Source organism: Megalobrama amblycephala, linkage group LG1, assembly GCF_018812025.1.
Source record: "Megalobrama amblycephala isolate DHTTF-2021 linkage group LG1, ASM1881202v1, whole genome shotgun sequence".
NCBI lineage: Eukaryota > Metazoa > Chordata > Actinopteri > Cypriniformes > Xenocyprididae > Megalobrama > Megalobrama amblycephala.
This window is the reverse complement of record NC_063044.1, coordinates 36,462,591-36,484,595: the sequence shown is the minus strand read 5'-3', so window position 1 is coordinate 36,484,595 and position 22,005 is coordinate 36,462,591. Positions and strand designations below refer to the sequence as shown.

General features: G+C 37.9%; 1 protein-coding gene and 1 long non-coding RNA gene across 2 annotated transcripts; both read right to left on the bottom strand.

Annotated features, from left to right (window-relative positions):
* Positions 1–3,555: 3,555 nt before the first annotated feature.
* LOC125245983 lies at positions 3,556–7,373 on the bottom strand. The gene is made up of 3 exons (XR_007179662.1): positions 7,115–7,373; positions 5,678–5,782; positions 3,556–3,996 (listed from the first exon to the last, which is right to left on the bottom strand). It is a non-coding gene; the product is annotated as an uncharacterized LOC125245983 (long non-coding RNA).
* An 8,328-nt stretch (positions 7,374–15,701) lies between these two features.
* On the bottom strand, positions 15,702–16,815 carry LOC125245890 (gastrula zinc finger protein XlCGF7.1-like). The gene has a single exon (XM_048156715.1). It carries the CDS (start codon positions 16,781–16,783, stop codon positions 16,421–16,423), a length of 363 nt encoding a protein of 120 aa, XP_048012672.1. The 5' UTR covers positions 16,784–16,815; the 3' UTR covers positions 15,702–16,420.
* Between the last annotated feature and the right edge of the window lie 5,190 nt (positions 16,816–22,005).

The window sequence follows — 22,005 nt, the reverse complement described above, 5'->3', positions numbered from 1 at the left end:
CTTAATGATTTTTTTCAAATTGCACATGGATGCTGATTGGTGGAATATGTAGTGCCAGATTTATGCCTATTTTATTTTGTGCATATGTGTTAATTATAAATTTGTCCAATAATAATTTGACTTTCTATTGCACTTTGATAATTTTCTGTGCTGTTTTTTGTCCACTTGTATGATTGTTTCAGCTTTAGTAAATGAGAGGGCTGTCTGTGTGATTCATTAGTTTGAGTTTGTTTTAGATATTATGTAATTTTACAGTGGTCTGACAGAGGTGTTTGAGGACCGACTGTGAATGCTCTGCAATGCACTGGGTCAATGTCTGTAATGAAATAATCTACAGTACTGTTGCCCAGAATTAATTAAAGGTATAGCAGCCAAAAGAGTCTCCCCGAATGCGACCGTTTATTATATACAGACCCAGAGCTCTAGTAGGCTTTTTCCACTTTTGTTTGTGAATTTGTCATAATTATTTCTGAGGTGGTATGAGGGCAGAGGGTGGCTGGAGTTTGTAATATATTTGTCTCCCTGTGTGTTGACAAAGTCTGGCTTAATTCCAGTTCTAGCATTTCAATCGCTACATATTAACACATTTCCTTTTGTCTGGAAATGGCAGATCTCATCTTGCAGGATGGAGAACTTTTCTTCATTGAAATAGGGAGATTCAGCCGGGGGTAAATATGTAGCACACAAGAATATGTGACGGTCTGTGGAGACGGTGTCTTTTTGGATTTTTAACCAAATGTAAAATTGCCAGTTTTTTATAGATTTGATTGAGTTCGGTACCATATCAGCATTCCCCCCGAGTCTCTGCCCCGAAAATGGAGAGGACCTTAGTCCTTGAATATTCCAACATGTGATTATTAAGGAATACGAGTCCATTGTTCAACTGGTTTTGTCATTTCAAAAGAAGACAAACATCAGTATATTGTTGAATTGACATATCAAGAATAATATATTCAATATTATGATGCATCAAAGAATATATTTTAAAATAAATTGAGAATTTAAGTAAAATACGTAAAATAAAAAAACATTATTATATATATATTTTTTCTTTTTTTCCCCCTCCCCAATAATACATTAAATAAAATAAGGTTTCTAAGAATCCCTTTTAAAAAAAATATATAAAGAAATATAATGCTTACACATTCACACACACATAGTACATTTCTTTTTTTTTCCGTTCCCTCTTCTGAGTCACTACTAACCCATGAGGTGAGAGCACAGCAGAGTCAGCGTGTGCTGGATGTTTCTGAGGTCTCTGGATGGAGATGAGGCCTGCTGGCTGTCGACTGTGCTGGTGTTGGAGTGGATCGGTGATCGGCTGACTGCTTCAGCGTAGCTCTGGCTGTCCGGGTGCTGTTCCTGCTGATGTTCATGGGAATGAGAAGGCGAGGAGGCTGCAGGCCTGGTTAAACCCCTCTTCTCTCTCTCTAACTCTCACTCACACACACTCTTCTCACTCTCTCTCTCTCTCTCACACACACACACACACACTCACACACACACACACACACACACACACACTAAAACCCCTGAAAGAGGACTGTTTTGCAGAGCTTCTTTCTTGTGCTCCCTTTCTGTAGTTCAAGAGAGGCGAGTTTGGCAACATGGTGGAGCCTTATCTCTAAAACACGGACACAACCAATGACAACAAATCAGACTGATGGTTGTCAATGCCAAACTGGGTTTCCTCAATGTGCTACCCAAGAAGGAAAACATCCTCTGTCCCAATCTCCTCCCGCACAATGTGTGTGACTGTGGACACCTTAGGAGCTTGTATTGCTGACTGGCGAATCACCCTCCCCAGATAGCAAAAATCATCTGGCCCAGATCTGGCCCAGACACTTCTTAAGATCTGGGCCAGATCCGTGAAACGGACCTGGGCCGGTGTCTTTTGGCACAACGGGCCAATACCGGCACGGATCCGTTTTTCCTCATCTGGACCAGCACTGGGCCAGCTCCGGACCAGATGTGGATTCCTGTATGCCGATTTGGCCCAGATGTGGGCCAGATCTGGTCCAGCTCTGTTCTGGATCTGGCCCAGAACCATGCCGGATCAGGGCCAGCTCATTTTGTATACAGTACCCGCTCCCCCCTCCCCCCTCTCTAAATAGTATACATATCTAGAATTTCAAGAATGTTCTCATAAATATTAAATATCTTATTGTCTGATATTTTTTCTGTTAAGTTTTAACATTAAATACTTAGGCAATACAAAGTTTAAAGTACTGATTTAGATTTATAGACAATTAATGTACTGAAAACTTTTACACTAAAATACCACTTTATAATCTATTGTTAGCACTACCTCAGCAGCAACTACTTTACAGTAAACATACATTCAAAATACAATTGAACAGAGTAAATTTGACATAATCAAGGGCTTTATCTTTTGATCCATCTTCTATTTAATAGGCATATTAAAACAAATACACAAAATGCAAAACAGTGGATCTTTTCTTTTTATTTTGATAATTTTTGCACAAGTACTAAAAGTTTATATAAAACACTTAAGTGTCTCTACTTGCCATTAAACTGTTAGTTCACTCCAAAATAAAACATTCTGTCATTATTTACACTCTCATTTTGTTCTGCAACCGTAAGACTTTCATTCATCTTCAGGACACAAATTAAGATCTTTCTGATGAAATACGAGAGCTTTCTGTTCCTCTGTTGACAGCTATGCAACTACCACTCTAATGCTCAAAAAGTTCATAAAGAGATTGTAAAACTAATCCATATAAATCGAGCGCTTTAGTCCAAAATTTTCTGAAGAGACACAAGCGCTTAATTTGATGAATGGATTGAATTTAGGATTTTATTCACATATAAGCATTTATAAACTGACACATCAGTTGTGGTAAAGGGAAGCTCAAGCATGTTCACTGATGTGCGAGAACCAATAAAGTTCATTCTCGTGTTACACAACACGCTTGATCATCAGCAAGAGGTTTGTTCATCATATAAAGTGATCGTTTAATCCAAATTTGAGACAATTCAAACTCAATTTATATGGATTAGTTTGGTGATCTCTTTATGAACTTTGTAGTTGAAATTCATGGAAGTGTAGAAGTGGTAGTTGTGTAGCTGTCAGCACAGAGACAGAAATCTTTCAGATTTCATCAAAAAGATCTTCATTTGAGTTCCAAAGATGAAAGAAAGTCTTACGAGTTTGGAACAAAATGAGATGAGTAATTAATTTTCATTTTTGGGTGAACTATCCCTTTAAAGGATTAGTTCACTTTCAATGAAAATTACCCCAAGCTTTACTCACCCTTAAGCCATTCTAGGTGTATATGACTTTCTGATGAATACAATCGGAGATATATTAAAGTATTAGACTTGTAAAGAAGTAAAGAAGATTTTTAGCTGAAAATGTGGTCCTTGGTGATTTGTATAATATAAAAGTATAATATAAAAGTCAATGGCTACAGTTTGAGAGTCAAAAAAAACATACAGGCAAAACAAAATGAATACCTGTGGCTCCGGATGATTCATTGAGGTCTAATGAAGCAAAAAGATTGGTCTGTTTCGCTTTATAAGACCTCAATGTAACGTCAGCATCAGTCACAGGTATTAACTTTGTTTTGCCTGTAATATGTTTTAATGACTCTCAAAGTGACGGTAGCCATTGACTTGCATTATACGAATCACCAAGGACCACGCTAAAAATCTTTACTGTTCAACTGAAGAAAAAAAATGTCACCTACATCATGGATGGCTTGAGGGTGAGTAAATTAACAGCAAATTCTCATTTTCCGGTGAACTATACTTTAAAACATTGATACACAAACAGTTAAACAATCTCACGACCTTTCTTAATGTATAAGTAAAGAAGAAAAAAAAAAAAAAATAGAAGAAATGGGGAAAAAATAAACATACAAAAAATAATTTCATATAATGAACCATAAACACATCAAGAACCAATCGGGACAGGTCGGAAAACCATGGTATTACAAACCACTTCATATGTGCCGTTTAATTCCCATGAGGCATCTGCAGAAAAAAAAAAAAGAAGAAGAAAGCTGTTATTCTTGTAATTGTCCCAGTAAATCAAGAATCTGACGGTTGTGAGGCTTGTCTATATGAGCCTCTACTATTGCTGTGTGTAGTCATCCCTGATGTTGGTGGAGATGTTAGCCTCATTCAGACTGTCAGTCCAAATCCGATTTTTGTGCATATCCGATTGGAATGTGATCATAAAGTGTGAACCACAAAACAAAATTACACGAAATTACATGTAATTTTTACTAATCTGCTTTGAGCTACATTCACATGTGGTTTGAAATCATATTCACATGTCATTTCTGGAAATCAATTTCAGTTTGACCGATCTGATCAGATTTTGCGTGATTTATGTCACTTTCTCATGCCATGATCAGATTCCAATCGGATACACCAATAATTGTATTTAGACTGACAGTGTGAACATAGCCTTTGACACATCAGACAGGCTGTGTACTTTGTCTTTCAATTTCCCCTTCTCAATCTATGTTAAAGCACACCAAAGCAATCTAGTGCTATTGGTCTGATCACTCTGCTTTGGCTGAAATTTTGTTGACACTTATTTACGTCACACAAATGAACACCAACTTTAAACAACTGCTGCAAATTAAAGGATTAGTCCACTTTCAAGTAAAATTTTACTGATAATTTACTCACCCCCACATCATCCAAGATGTTCATGTCCTTCTATCCTCAGTCGAAAAGAAATTAAGGTTTTTGATGAAAACATTCCAGGATTTTTCTCCTTATAGTGGACTTCAATGGCCTCCACACGGTTGAAGGTCATAATTACAGTTTCAGTGCAGCTTCAAAGAGCTTTAAACGATACCAGACGAGGAATAAGGGTCTTATCTAGCGAAACAATTGTCATTTTCGGAAAAAAAAAAAAAAAAAATTAATACAACTGTATATGCTTTATAAACACAAATGATCATCTTGTACGTGCTTCCGCTTTCCTTATTCTTTAAAAAGCTTACGCTGTATGTCCTACACCTTCCCTATTCTACTTACGGAACGAACGCGGCGCCAATTCCGTTTTTTTCTGTAAGTTGAATAGGGAAGGCGTAGGCCATACAGTCTGTCTGGAACCACTGGAAGTCCACTATAAGGAGAATAATCCTGGAATGTTTTCATCAAAAACCTTAATTTCTTTTCGACTGAAGAAAGAAAGACATGAACATCTTGGATGACATGGGGGTGAGTAAATTATCAGGAAAATTTAATTTTAAAGTGAACTTATCCTTTAAAATTACCAGAATAAAAAAAATTCACTCATGTATGTATAATTGTGATAAAAGTCTGTTCTCCTATACACATTTTTCACTGTTGTATCCAAGTAAAAAATCTGTAAATTTCTCCTTATGCTTTTCTCATGTACAATTTGAACTAAATATGAAGTGTCTTCAAAATAATAATATAATGCTTTTCGTATAATGTTTTCTAAAAAAATAAGACAAGCCCAGTCCACAGAAAATAATCTCTAAATGTAGAGATAATACTGTTCAGTATTATATAAATAAATGTGCTGCAACTGGGCTTGGCATACACTAACATGTGACAATATAAACTCAACTGTCCCTTTTTTCTTTATGAAGTCAGCTACTATTGCTTATTGTAATGGTATGGTGATGAAACACAACCCGCCACTTGGCTGCTTCTATCTGAAATTTACCTCAGTTAAGGCCTCTTTGGCTTTGGCACATTTCTTCTGGTCATCGCCACAGTCAAAGGCAAGAATCTGCTGCACTGGTAGAGGACTGGTTATTCCTTACAGCTCCTGTTGAGAAAAAAAAAAAAAATATGTGCAGTAAACATCTCCAACCTCCAGACTAATAAGCTCCTGAATCCTGATTGAAATCTCATCTGTAATGTAGATCAGTTAAAGGATAAACAGGTATATAAAGAATTTAAATAATAATTTAAATTTAGCAGAATCATTTAATATGCTGATTTGGTGCTCATGCAAAATTTCTAATTATTATCAATGTTGAAAATGGTTGTGCTGCTTAACATTTTTGTGGAAATGGTGATACTTTTTTCAGGATTCTTTGATGATTAGAAAATGTTAATTAATTGAATTAAGTTTAATTACAAAATTTACTAAATAGAATTTTTTTTTGTTATAAATGTCGTCATTTAGGGTTGACTGTCACTTTTGATCGATTTAAAGTATCCTTGATGAAGTATTAATTTCTCTTTTTTAATCTTACCACAAATGTTTGAATGATATAATTGTTTCCACAAAAAATATAAAGCAACACAACGGTTTTGAATACTGATAATAATCATAAATGTTTCTTGAGCATCAAATCAGCATATTAGAATGATTTCTGAAGGATCATGTGACACTGAAGACTGGAGTAATGATGCTGAAAATTCAGCTTTGTTCACAGGAATAAATTATATTTTACTATAGAATGCAGGTTAATAATATTTCACAATATTACTGTTTTTACTGCATGATTGATTAAATAAATGCAGCCTTGGTGAGGAGAAGAGACTATATCATTAGTTAGCATTAGTTGACATGAACTAAGAATGAACCACTTCTACATCATTTATTATAATAAATGATGTATTATAATTATAATCATTGTTAATGTTAATTTCAACATTTACATATAATACATTAAATTCTAATGTTGTATTTGTTAACATTAGTTAATGCACTGTGAAGTAACATGAACAATGGACAACTGTATTTTATTAGCTAACGTTAACAAAGATTAACAAATAACTATGTAATGTTAATGGTTAGTTCATGTTATAAACTAAGAAATGATGTTATAAACCCTTGCTGTAAAGTACGGGTCTACGGTAGGCCTTAGCTAGATTACGTTAACACTAGCTTATTACTAGCATTACCACGCAGTTAATACTTTAACAGTGAAAATTAAAGCAGTTAAAATTCGTCAGTTAACTTATATAATTATAATCCTCTGGATCGTGTTAGCGTGCCCTCTGCTAACATAAGAGTTAACTAACATTACGATTCAATACCGATCTAATAAGCAATAAAAACTCCAAACCTTAAGTTTAAACTTTAAGCCAACGAGTACACAATATAATTAATAAGAAATTAATTCATTAATAGAACAGTATGACTTACTTTGGTGATGTTTTTGAAGTAGGATACCGACCGAGCACCGTCTGCGTCTGCCTCCTCTTCTAAACTCCAGAAAAAAATTCGCGCGCTCGTTTCCGCGGATACGGGCCGAATCTGCGTTGCGACTGTTGTTCCCGCCCACGGAAACCGGGACCGGGCTGGATCCGTTTTAGAGCAGTGAAACGGAGGTGACTGTAACGCGGATTTGCCGGTTTGAAAACGGATCCGGCACGGAGTCACCTGCTGTCTGGGTCTCTGCAGCTCTCAGCACTTTATAATAATAATAAAAATAATACATATTTATGTAGCGCTTTACACAGTACTCAAATACACTTTACAGAACAGAGAAAATAAGAACAAAGCAACCTTAATATACAAAGATTAAAAGATTTTAAGTTTTCAAAGAATCTGCTGGACTACAAACCCTGCTATGTACAGGGTTGCCAACTCTCACGCATCTGGCGTGACACTCACGCTTTCAGCATCAATCTCACGCTCTCACGCACACGCAAGAAATGTCACGCCAAAATCCATTCTTCTCCCCTCTCAATCCGTTACTTTCTGTTGATGACTAGACCACAGCGTATTAATGACAGGAGATGAGTTTTAAGGCCCACAGTTGTTACATCTCCCTACAACGTTCTCACTGCAGTATTCTTTGATCGTTGATTGGCTGAAAACCTTGCACCTGATACGTCAGTTTCGTGTGAGAAGTTCAGAGAGAGTTCGGAGCATAGGTTCAGAGTCGGAGTCGGCACGTGTGAAAGTTTGGAAGACAATCAAGGTAAGCAAATAATAAAATGGTGAGCCTTGTCACTACATACGTAGCCTTGCCTAATCAGTCTGTGTGTCGAGACTAAGTTACAGACTTCAACTATAGTTGCAAATGTTGTTTGACGTGCGTTATGATGTGGGCTAGCGAAATTGCTCAATAAAAATAGTCTCATGTAGGGTCCGAAATTAACATCCGCCAAGCGCCAAATGCGGGTAGATTTTCCGTTTGGCGACCAAATCTCTAAAGGCTATCCGCCACACTGGCGGGTTAATGTTCATAACAAAATATGAAATTTTCAGCGCGCACGAGCAGAGAGAGAGAGAGAGAGAGAGAGAGCGAGCCCCGGCCGCGCGCGCGCACTCAATATACAGAGCGGCCAAAGCGTCAAGCTTCCCCATACTTTTTGACAAGCGTCTTTGACAAAGCGGCCAGAGCTTCTTTGCAGCTCAAGTCGGCGGCGGTGTGTACGTAACGCTCTATTTGTTGAGGGCGCTGAGGAAAAAGGATGTGAAGCTCCTGCCACTGGAAGAAGCGGTCGCCGCCCATTTGTGGCCGCGCACCCATCAAAGCCGCGCAGAACGTCTTCAGCACTCCCGGATCGTGCACACTCCGCCGCTGGCCAGGCTGCTTCTGCTTTACACACCGTGGCCGTTATTTTCTCGAGAAAAGGAGTTTTCTCATAGCGTTTGCAACGCAATACTCGTTCCCTTATCTCTCAGGGAACCGAGGTTACGTAAGTAACCGAGTACGTATATATACGTTTTGTTATATAACAACCGATATGACAACTTTAGCACATTTATCAGCTATACATTCATTCAGTGTTTTCCATTAATGACCCTCTGCTGCCGCCACCGTTTCATAATGAACTGAAAATTTAAAACATACTACGTTTGCCAATGAACTAAAATCGAAACTGTGATATGGCTTTGTGCCTTTATAAAACAGCAAAAGACAGTGATTAAGTATATTTATACAACAGTTCTGTCTGGTTCTCGAATCTGATTGGCTGATAGCCATGCGATATTTCAGTGATAACAGCACTCCTACTGCCTTTTCACCATTTGTATCACTCCGCTTGAAGTGACCGTCATGGCGGCCGATCAAATCAACCGTAATTTTTACAAATACTACTATTTGTACCACAAACTGTAGTTTTAATAGTTTTTAAGGCGAGAATGTAGTTGTTTAGACCTGAAATATGTGACTCATATTTAATAACAGCGCCTATTTTACAATTTGTTTTGACGTTTTCGGAGATGCGAGCTCGAGTGCATCAGCGGCCGTTCAGTGCTTCTGTAACCGCCGATAACAGCTTAATCTCGGCCAGTGCCTCGGGGATTTGCCGCTGGCTCTTATAGTGGTTAAACATGAGACATAATTCAATTTGAGTACATAGAACGGGCAATCTTTGGTCTTATTAATCTATTATTTGTTCCAGAGCAAGTCGAATTGTGCTATATTAAATTTGATAATAATAAACGTTACGTTACATCCTTATATAGCACATTGGCTACAACTAGACGGGACATATCAGACTCTTCTCCGCTCTTCAAATACGTAAAACATTAAACTTTATTAACATATGGTTTTTTGAGTAAAGAAAACGCTTTACAATTTTTTTTTTCAAACATCAGATCTTTATTTACGTTTGCATTGCACAGAGGAGATGTCCAAACTGCGTATGCACTTTATTCAGTAGGTGAGGCAGATTAATGAGGCTTGATTGACAGTTTGAGGATCCAATGGAGTTAGTAGGTGTTGTCACAAGCTCTTTAAAATCCTTTTCATTCGTTAAATATTTGTAAAACCCACATACAAGTGTAAATGGTGACCTAATTTTTTACTAGTGCTTTATGTTTGACTGAACTGTACAATTGTGCTTATTTGTTGTTCTAAATATTATTGTTAATAAATATGATTTTATATAAATATGTCCATTAAGTAATATGGATTGAGTGAACATTACATTAATAAGCCATTAGATGGCGGCAACACTTTACAGGAGAATGAGTCAGTGAAGCACAAGAGACTTTTAAATTGAAAGGAACTTTTGCAAAAGGAAGTTGTTTTAGCGCTGTGGTGTAATGGATGTTATGGAAAATTCCCAAACTGTAAAAAAGATCGCTTTCCTCAGCGGACATTCAAACGGACTTGTATAAAGGATATAATATTATGGACATCGACTTGAAGAATGAATGTAATGCAATATACCAGACACAGGTAATAGCCTACTCTCTCGCTCTCGCTCTCTCTAATACTGTACAAAATTCAATGTGTTTCAATGAAGCGACTCAACGTTCCTTCGTTACTAGTTCTAAAGTGACGTTTTAGAATTAGTAACGGAGGCTTGGTCCAACTGTCAAATTGAGATTTGAATCCGTGGCGGAAGGAAGTAGTGCTGCACAAAAGAGGGTTTTAAAGACACTCCGTTGTTGTTCTTATTTATTTACACACTCGTGCCGTCGAACTGTTGTATAAACGCAATATCACACGAGTAGCCGTGCGATATGGCTGTATATCAGCACGCTGTGATTACCTGCGGCCTCGTGCCTACGGACGAATCACAGCGTGCTGATATACAGCCATATCGCACGGCTACTCGTGTGATATTGCTCATATACAGTCTCTCTGTGCTGCATGTTTTAAAGAGAAGTGAGCGCATTTGATCACGAGATCAGCTGGTGATCTGGTGATCAAAATAAAAGCTCAAGGATATATCTTTTAAAAAGAAATGAGTACAAAAGTATTGTAAAAAAAAAAAAAAAAAAATGTTTGAACCCTTTTTAATGTCCAGGTACAAGTCAATGCTGTTTCTTTGTTCAATTTGCACACTGTACATGGGTTGAAGCTCTTAATTTTGAGTTTCCAGAGTGCACCAGATTGATGCATTTAACCTTAAAATGTACAACATTTTCTTATGGGGGGGCATGCCCCCGGACCCCCCTAGCGGAGGTACATCCAACAAAGTTTCACAAATTACAGTGTCAAATAATGTACATTTTCTAAACAAGAATACGACAACAAAAGCTCCTTTCATGTCAGTAAAGCTGTTAATAGAAAATTGAAATGTCTTTGGACAAATATAGATTTGAGCTAAGCCCCTAATGTTTACAATGTCTGGCTCCGCCCCTGACAGGTAACAAAACTGACAAAAAATAAAATAAATTATTTCACCTCAATGATACTAAGTAAACATGGACTGACATTGATTTTTAAAATTAGGGTTACCAAACATTTTCTCCGCGCACACGCGCAAACTGAAATTTTTACAAAGTCTCACTCCAGCCAAAGTCCCAAAGTTGGCAACCCTGTATGTAGACCAGAGCATTTTCCACCAGACCACCAAACCGAGTGGGGAGATGACTGTGGTCACACATAAGAGCTGAAATGTTGGCGAATGGAGATGGGTGCCCTTCAGCAGTTTCAGCAGAGGACATCTCCACAGCAGACAGGGACACAGTGTGATCTTGTGCTGCCACATTGCCTGTCTCACCAGGTGAGACACCACACTGAACCATCAGACAGCGGAAGATGGCCTGGAACTGGCATGCCGATGGATTGTTATTCCAGCCGCCTTGTATGGCAAACACAATACATACATTACTCACAAGACAAAGATATTAATTAGGTATATTTTCAGAATTTACTGTAATAAAAACAACAACCCCTACTCTGACTGAATTAAAGGTGCCCTCGAATTAAAAATGGAATTTATCTTGGCATAGTTAAATAACAAGAGTTCAGTACATGGAAAAGACATACAGTGAGTCTCAAACTCCATTGTTTCCTCCTTCTTATATAAATCTCATTTGTTTAAAAGACTTCCGGAAAACACGCGGATCTCAACACAACACTGACTGTTACGTAACAGTCGGGGTGTACGCCCCCAATATTTGCATAATGCCAGTGTTCAATGCATTACACAAGGGCAGCCAGTAACGTCTGGAGCAACACAGCTGAATCATCAGCAAGAACAACAGCGAAAAATGGCAGATGGAGCAATAATAACTGACATGATCCATGATATCATGATATTTTTAGTGATATTTGTAAATTGTCTTTCTAAATGTTTCATTAGCATGTTGCTAATGTAGGCTACTGTTGGTTAAAGTTACACCGTTTATTACTGTATTCACGGAGACAAGAGCCATCGCTATTTTCATTTTTAAACACTTGCAGTCTGTATAACTCATAAACACAACTTCATTCTTTATAAATCTCTCCAGCAGTGTAGCATTAGCCGTTAGCCACGGAGCACAGCCTCAAACTCACTCAAAATAAAACGTTAACATCCAAATAAATACTTTACTCACATAATTCGAAGCATGCATGCAGCATGCATGACGAACATCTTGTAAAGATCCATTTGAGGGTTATATTAGCTGTGTGAACTTTGTAAATGCGCTGTAATATAGTCGAGAGCTCGTGTGGCAGGGAGCACGTGATTTAAGGGGGCGGCGTCGAGTATAAATCAGTGCATTGTTAATGATGCCCCAAAATAGGCAGTTAAAATTAATTAAAAAAAATCTATGAGGTTTTTTGAGCTGAAACTTCACAGACACATTCAGGAGACATCTAAGACTTATATTACATCTTTTAAAAACATGTTCTAGGGAACCTTTAAAACAGACTACACACATACAGTAATTTATTAATGTTATAAAATTCTTCTTTACAGATCATGCCAAAAAGATACCGCTCTGGTAAGTTGATCTATTCTGTGATCCTAGTTCCTTGTGCCATCACAAAGTGTTATGAATCGTTTATTACGCAGTAATAAATCATTTTGCGTCATACACTGTTTGAACTTTTTTTTCCCATTTTTTTCCTATTAACCCTTTCGAGCGTGAGTTTAAAATATTCTAACTGTCCCCCCAGAGTGAGTTTTTTTAAGGCGACCGTTATTTTAGAACTTTTGCCTTTAATGTTTCCATGGCGACGCGTCTTGCGTGTCACGAGCGCTGAGCGCAGCAACAATAACACTGTATGACAGATGGATCGCTATTATTTAGTTTTTCCTTTTATATTTAAAATATTCGCAAAATTGCTTACCATGTCATCAACTATATGATATTCCGATTCTCAAATATGTGTAAGTGAGTGTGCTATGTCGTTTTAAAACCTTTATAAATGATCTTTATCTTGATCTATAATGCGAGATGGGCGCCGCCATCTTAGTTTGCCCCGCAGTTCACAGAGTCCTGTCAGTCAGATTTACAGCAGGTGAATTCATCAATTTCTCCCGAAATATATGCAAGTAAGTGGCTGGTGAACTGGAAGAATAAGAGAGTAAACTTTATAGTTACTTAGGCCCATTATGTGCGTCTGATATGAATAAATGTCGGCAAATTATATTTGTTATTGCTGCTTCCACTGATGTCGGACATCAGTGTGTATTTTATAAAACTCTTAATGTATTGTTTTAATGGTGCTTATGCATATTTAAATGTCTGAAACCTTAAAAGAAACATTATGTGGCTGAAAACGCTGCATAGATAAATGACAAGAGCTGCGCGCGTCCGTCTCGCAGCCAGAGCGCGAAAGCACAGTTTGAATCTGGCAGTTATGTGACGTCGCTGAACGTTCGAAATCCCATATGTGGTACCGTACGCCCAGGGGCACAGAAATAAAAATCCCATATGTGGGACCGTACCGCTCAAAGGGTTAAAATCATCTTTTCATGTAGCAGTCAAGTGCCCGATGTGCCCCCGCGTGGATCGTCAACATCAGCAAACACCTTAGGACGGTCCACGAAGTGGCCAATGCAGAACAGAGAGGCCTCTTGGCCCAGCTTGGCCGCCGCAGAGTGAGGCTGCCCAATTTGGTTTGCCCACTCTGCGGCAAGCTGGTGAAATACCCCGAGAGGCACCTGGAAAGAGGCCACGGGGGCATGTCGGTAAGTCAGTCTTAAAACTGACGGGATTGTGTTTGACCAGTTGTTTTACATTAATGTATGAAATAGTTGTCTGTTTAAAGAATACTGAAATGTTGTTTATATATATATTTTTATAAGGAGTCGTTGCGGCCAAAGACGTTGAGATCACTGGAGAGGTTGGTGACCGCGGGGAAGCTTCAAATCTTGCGGGATTCAGAGCCGGCCATCCCCCTGGTCTCTGACTTCTCCCAGGCCGAGGCCCCACCTGACGCCTGGCCGGACGTTCAACTGCTTTAGGTGGCAGCCTTACCACCTCAGGTGCTGGCCTCACCGACTGCGGCAGCGGAAGAGCAGAGGCTGGTGCAGATATGGAGTAGGAATCCACTGATCACCATAATCCTAATAGTTTTTATATAATTGTGTGTTTTAAATAAAAAAAAAATGTCCTTTTAATTGTGTTCTTGTCTTTTTTTGGCTGCAAAACAAATTGCATATATATGTAGTGTCCGCAGACCCAATATTTGGTGGCCACTAAATAAATGATATCTGGAATGTCTTTGTTTTTTCGACTTCCATTCGTACCAGAAGGTTCCAAATGACTTGAAAGTCAGTGGAATGCATCTAGTGCAGTTAAAGGATTTTAATCCATAAAACTATAAAATAGGAAATATCATCTGAAAACACTGTGTCCAGGAACCTATTATTTGGCTGCCACTACATAATTGGGAAGTGGGATGTCTTTGTGTTTTCTGCTTATATCTCAGCAACTTGAAAACATGAACATGAAATTCAGGTCAACGGAAGGCCTCGGGGGTCTCTATTGAACACGCAGATGCGGCAGATTGTCCTGAAATTTGAACCGTGTGTACAACTGAATTAGACGTTTCGAACGAGATTGGTGCTGCTAGGGTAGCTTTATGGGTCCCAGAGTTATGGTCTTTAAGGAATTCAGTGGCCCCCGGAGCTCGTGAAAAGGTCTCGGGGGCCCCTGTCAAACGAGCCTAACCCCGAGGTCGGGGGCCTTCGGGTTCGTGAGCTAGAGCCAACACAACAAAAGCATCCCACTTGCCAATTATGTAGTGGCCACCAAATAACCGGTCCGTAGACACTGCCTTTTCTATGCCAGTTAGTGCCAAGTATGGTAGCGGTGTTATAAATGATGACTGGGATGTTTTTGTGTTTTCCACACTAAGTTGTCCCAATTCCAGGTTACTGAATGTGGCCCAATTAATGGGTTTGAGGACGGTGGAATTGTACGACGAAACTTGGTGCATGTGCCCTGCCAAGTGCAGTAAAATAGTTTTTATCAGGACAGGAGCTACAGTTTAACTTGTTGAATGATAATGGTTTAACTGGTTAGTGAACAATCATCCCAGTGGCCCAATAAAGTGATTCCAATGCAACTGCAGTGTTCAACATGGGGCAACAGGTCATTTGCCAACTATAGTGGGTAATTGGACATATAGTGGGTCTGAGGGATGGGGCGTGGCTTGGGAGTGGTCAGAGAGGGTCGTCAGGTCATTTGCCAACTATAGTGGGTAATTGGACAAATAATGGGTTCGTGGGATGGGGGCGTGGCTTGGGAGTGGTCAGGGGGAGTCACCAGATCATTTGCCCACTATAGTGGGTAATCGGACAAATAATGTGTGAACTGTAGCTTTTTTAGCTCCCTGAGGTCAGTTGGACAGGGTGGGGGCCTTGCTTTTTAAAAATAAGTTCAAATGCAGACTTCTATTTACTGAGGTTTACTCAATGTTTGAAGTTATATGTGTGTTATAAATATGTGTGTGGGTACTAGATGTTTTTCAGTCCTTGTTCTGGTATGGGACCTGAGGAGTTGATTTTTCAAGTTTAACTCTTCATGTTGTGAATTCTGTGGCTCCTTTTGAAAACTAGGAAGAAGAAAGTCAAGTCAAGACTCAGCCCTGGTTGAACAGCAATAGCAATACTCTTAGGCAAGAGTGCAGGAGGGCTGACTGTAAATGGCTCAAAGATAAAGATTTATATGAGACTTGTAATTTATTTGAGAGATTGTTTGACAAAGTTTCAAAAAGTAGTTAAATTAGTTAAAGTTTTTTTTTGACATTACTTCAAAGAATTATCATAATTCAAAAATACGCTTCAGGTAGTCTTGTTCTTATATTGTTAGATCTCAGTCCTGCTTTTAATACGGTCAATCATGATACAATTTTTGATAAGCACAGTATAAATTATCATCTGTATGCTGATGATTCCCAAATTTACTTCTCTGTAAAACATGGGGAGCTATCTTCTCAAATCTTTGTTTACCTGTTTGGCTGATGTGAAGAGTTGGTTGGCAAACAACTTTCTCCAACTGAATGAAGACAAGTCTGTTGTCTGATGATGTGATATGGATTCTAATAACAACCTGTTATTGCTTCCTGGGGAAAAACTTTCCTTTGTGAAAAATCTTTATTTTTGACTGAGCTTACATTTGATCATCAAATCTAGATCTATAGCCAAGTTGATGTCTATCCTCTCTTTCAATGATTTGGTGAAGGTTGTTCGTGCCTTTGTGCCTTTCTCATTTGGATTATTGTAACTCTTTGTATCTGGTGTGAGTCAGGCCTCCCTCTCTCATCTGCAGCTGGTTCAGAACTCAGCTGATAGGCTTTTAAACTTCAAAAAGTTCAGTTCAGTTCTCTTTCAAGTGAATCCTCATGTGGACCTTAAGGTTACCTTTAAATAGGAAACACTTTCCACACTGATCACATGTAAATGACTTCTCTTCAGTGTGAATATTCATGTGTTCCCCAAGTCTTTGTTCCCGTGTGAAGCCAGTCCCGCACAGACTGCAGGTGAAAGGTTTCTCTCCAGAGTGAATTGTCATGTGGACTGTAAGGTTTCCCTTTTGACTGAAACTCTGTCCACATTGTCGGCAGATATATGGCTTTTCTCCGGTATGAGTTCTCATGTGGTCTTTAAGGTTTCCTTTTCGACTGAAACTCTTTCCACACTGTTGACAGGTATATGGCTTTTCTCCAGTGTGAATTCTCATGTGGGCTTTAAGGTTTCCTTTGTCACAGAAACTCTGTCCACACTCTTGACAGGTATGAGGCTTTTCTCCAGTGTGGATTCTCATGTGGGCTGTAAGGCTTCCTTTATGTGTGAAAATCTGTCCACATTGTTGGCAGGTGAAATGCTTCTCTCCAGTGTGAACTCTCATATGGACTTTAAGGTGTTTTTTGTGTGTGAAACTCTTAGTTCCTGTCTTTTGAACTCCTTTTTGTGAGGAAACCTGTGTTGATATTTCCCCATTCATGAAATAATAATGTTTATCATTATGTTCTTTCTCTTCTTCCCTTTCATTAGGTTCATGACTCGCTTCTTTCAGTTCCATCAGGTCTAGGACAAAAATAGACATAAAACAATTTAGACATTTAAAGCATCAAAAGCAACAACATGCATGTTCTATACCCTATCCTATCCTATCCTATCCTATCCTATCCTATCCTATGGATCAGGGATGGGCAGGTTTGGTACTGGAGGACCACTGTCTTTCATCCTTAATCAAATACACCTGCCTGTCATTTTCAAGCATTCCTGAAGACTTAAGGCCGATTTATATTTCTGCGTCACGTGTACGCTGTAGGCTACGCTACGACGTATAACACGTCAATTCTACGCAGACTGCAAGTGCTGTGATTGGTCTGTTAGAATCCCTCCCTCAGGTCAAAAGATTGGTGTGGAGCAATCGGAGAAGAGCAAGTGTGTGGCAAGGGGGGGCGTGGTTCAGCAGCGGGAGATGAGCAGCGCTTAAGTAGGTCAAGTGCAAATGATAAACACCTGTGTCTCATTGCAATAATTGACATGGGGAGACCAGATAAAGCCACCAGAAAAAAGGAAGTGACTGACAGAGAAGCTGTGTCTCATTTCGTAGGTTGCATCCTCCGGAGGTCGCATTCGAAGATTGCATACGTCATTGAGGCTGTATCATTAAGTAGGACTCTCCGAACCTGACCTTGGAATGCGTCGTCCTTTCATAGGAATTTGGAGGATGCATGAGGTGTATCCTTCACTGCTGCAGATAGCCCACAATTCTTTGCGTCACTGTTAACAACCATCATTTATTTGAAATAAATAAATAAATAAATGGTGGTGCCGGCAAATGTACATAAAAGTGAAGATGTGTTTAAATGCAAGCAGTTTCATGCTTGTTTTTTTTTTTAAACTTTGTTCTTCCTAATATCCTCCTCCTTTGTCTCTGTAACAGATATCTGTTGTACATAAGCCAGTTCCTCAAGCAACCAAAATAAAAAATAAAACAAGTACATTCTCTTTTCAAATTACAAATTCATTAATAATTTTCATTCATTTGCTGAGAGCGCAATGAGGTTGCCGTGAATGTGTTGGCATAGCAACAATATACTTCCTGTTTCCTTTCCTGCCTGTGTGTCCTACGAAGGATGTCTTGTTTAATTTTGGCTAAGGACACTCCATATACACTGCATCCTTCACAGGATTCGTCCTCTTGAGGATGCAGCCTTCGAAATGAAATGAAATGAGACACAGCTACTGACTGACTGCACACTTGTGAAGGCTGGAATTTGATTACTATGTTTACAGCTTTATGTTGATTATGTTTTGGGAGCGCAGAGACCAGATGCATAGACTGCTGCATGGAGGCTCCAGTGTAGGTGTATAGTGATTAAAAAAAAAATGTTATTGTCAATATTATGAAATCACAATTATGACAATAACATTTTTTTTAATCAAAGTTTAGCTATTTTTTTGTTTCTCAAATTTTGAAAAAAAAGTTTCTCAAAAATGTTGATTTTGAGGATTTTTTCCCCCATTTTCTAAGTAGGGTCTCATCGTAATGTAACAATATATAAAACTGATTTTTATTACAAAAAATTCTAAATTTTGACAAAAAGTAGCTTTTATTGTTATAATTGTTATTTCATAAGATTTAGATATAAATTCAACTGAACAATACTTGTGAAAAGACGTCTTTCAGTCAGTCAAATAACACATAGCAAATAGTGGAGCACTGCAGCATTTACTGGTAAAAGTGGTTTTTTTTAACTTTTAAAACTGCATTTTCCAAAAGATGGACAAAAATCTTACACCAAACTGTAGGGCAAACACACCCTAGGAAGTAAAATTAGCTCAAACGAAATAATTTATTTGGGAATTATAAAGAGTTGTAAGTTTACAACCGAGCAACTGATTCGTCCAGCGTTCATTTGTCCAAGCCGTAATAAGCTCTTCTAGCGGATATAAATATCCAACAATCGTGAAAACACTGATTAGAGCACGGTAACTTAAGATCGACAGTTTAAGACATTAAATCATAGAAGCACATAATACAAGACACTTTCTTTTAAAAATCTACAAGAGATTTTATTTATTCTAACACAAACTAATCTAACACAAACACACGCACACACACACACACACACACACACACACACACACACACACACACATTCATACGCGTTGCAGTAAGGAAATGAGAAAGAGTTTTAAAAGAGAGAGTGTGATCTGATGAACATAATTCTTAGCAATGCACTTCAAAGACCCGAACGAACCATGAATCATTCATTTAAATGCACCAGTTCAGTTCTCATCTGGGGTACTTGCTTGCGTTGTCTTTAAATATGAAAGAATATACAAAAGTCGTTGGTTGAACTTTGCAGTAAATCTTTCAGCGGAAAAGAAAATTAAGTAAAAGAAAAGTGAGTGAAAATTGAATGGCTTGAATGAGCTGCTGGTCTGTTCTTCTTGTTACTCCATAGTTCTTGGTTCTTGTCTTGGTTCTTTTCTCTTTTGAACTCGAATTAAAAAAAAAAAACAATTAGTCTTCTCTTGCAGTTTGACTATTTAAACCTAGTTGTTTGTCACACCTCAGAGGAGTTTTGGCCAATCAGATATTGTCCCGTTTCAAAAGGGCTTTCCTCTGCACCCAATAAAACATAAGTGTTACATCCTGTTTCTGCTTCAGCAGAGAGTGCCATTTTAACATAATTTCTATTAAATGGAATACAATACATTTTAAACAGATTTCATTCAAGTCATAATTTAGGAAAGATGTAAAGAAATCAATCAAGTCCAAATAAGGCATACTTTCAGTCATTCAGTCAAGAATTAACACATTTACATGAATTGTGAGTGTTCTAAAGCATAACTATTTGTGAACACATAATGCAAAATGTATGTAGTTAGAAGATGTTTGATAAGTCCATTTAAAATTTGTAGAACAGTCTTTGTTGGCTTTTCTGTGAAGTAAGGAAACAAAAGGTCTGCACTGTCTCTCTGTTTCTTTGATCTGGTGATCAAAGAATCTTTATCTTCTTTGGGTGACCATTTGGTTTGTCACTTCTCCTGCTATCAGGAAGCATAGGGTGTTGTAAATTATGTTTTGAAAGAATCATCTGAATGATTCATTTGTCTGGTTCCTCCACAGTTCCTACAAAACTATGTCAAATTATCCATTACTCCTATTTTTTCTGTAATTTAATTACAGTTACTTCTGATGTAATTGAACTAAATACTGTGTTTAGAACAATTATATATATATATATATATAATATATTATATATATAATATATCAAGGTAAATTTAGGTCTTTTCAAAAAGAGGACACTTGCAGACTCCAAAAGGACACCAAATAACCAAATGTTACGAGTCCAAATAATTCATACATTTTTGTACACTAAAGCACGCACACACACAAAAACACAACGTTTGAGAATTCAGTGTATATAGTGTGTGCAACAGCAAAGAGCTTGTTTACATTTTAGACCAGTCCAGTTGCGATACTGAACAGGAGCACATGGAGAAGCCAAAAAAACCTAAACCAGCCGCCTTGAGCTGCATATATACTGAAGTACACAGAAACATATACAGGACAAATCCAAACATTGTCATGAAAGTGTGTAAAAACAATGTGAATGTACTGAAATGTGTCTGTGCAGAAATGTGATCAGTGCGTCGCGAGAGAGATGATTCAAATGATATTTGATCATTATTTTTAATAATGATCAAATGACTGAGTTCAGCTGTGAGAATAAAATCAACCTGTTCGTTCCTCAGTTTCTTCATGTTTCACTCTGAATGTTTCTTCAATCTTCATGTCTTCAATGTCATCTTTAATAATTATCTTCATATCTTCACTTTCCTCTTTAATAAACTCAATCTTCATGTCTTCAGTCTCCTCTTTAATAAACGCCATCTTTAAGAAGAGAATTATTAAAGTTATAAGTCTTCAATGACCTGTTTAGACAACAAAAAACACTCAAAACTAACGCTGCAAATTAATAAACTTCATATTTAGATATTTATGATCTACATTTTAGTATTTAAAGAATTATAGATTATATTTAAACGATTACTCTTTGAAAACGTGATTAGTTTGTTGGTGTTTGTTGTTCTCGTTCATGTTCACTGTTTGAGCAGCACGAGTCCCGATTCACTGAATCATTTCTCAAAGTGTTTGATTCAATTGACTCGGAGTTGAAAAGTTCAGTTTCTCCATCATTACTCGCCAGAGACTGAACTCGTGATTATGACAAACTGATTTATGATTTATATAGAGAGAAATGAGACGCAGGTTTACTGTTTCTCATCAGTGGATATAAGCTTTACTCACACAAATATCCTTCATTACAGTTAGATAAAGAATCACAATGTTACATTAAATAGTAAATAAACTCATTTAACATCGCTTTTTAAAACACAACACGTAAATATAAATCGCTGAACTGTTTCTGTCGATTAAAACAGATTAAATTCTTAAAACAAACCTTTCTTCAGCAGAATCACAGCAGATGTAGGAGCGCGACGCAGTCTTATGACGTCATGTCGCCAATCCAAAATAAAAGTCATGCATTGTCTACAATCACAGAAGTGCATAGAAATCCAAATATTTTACCAGATAAGTTTTATATATATATATATATATAACTTGAAGAGACCACCCAAAACACTGTCATGTGCTCATTTCATTTTGGCGACAAAAAAATAACAGAGGAAAACCTGCATCCTACTTTGTGGTTGGGCTATGAAAGACCACCCGAAAAAAATAAAGTGATAATGTCTCTAATGCTCTAATAATTGTGAACTGTATTTGTACTCTCAGATGAGCTTGACTAGATGGATTGGGATGAGAAGCCGTGCTCTGTGATGTCCAAACACAGTGGTCAGACCCAGAGATAGAGGACCACACCTATTCAAGAGGCCTTCCATCACCTGCAGAATGAGTGCTCCTCCACTGCC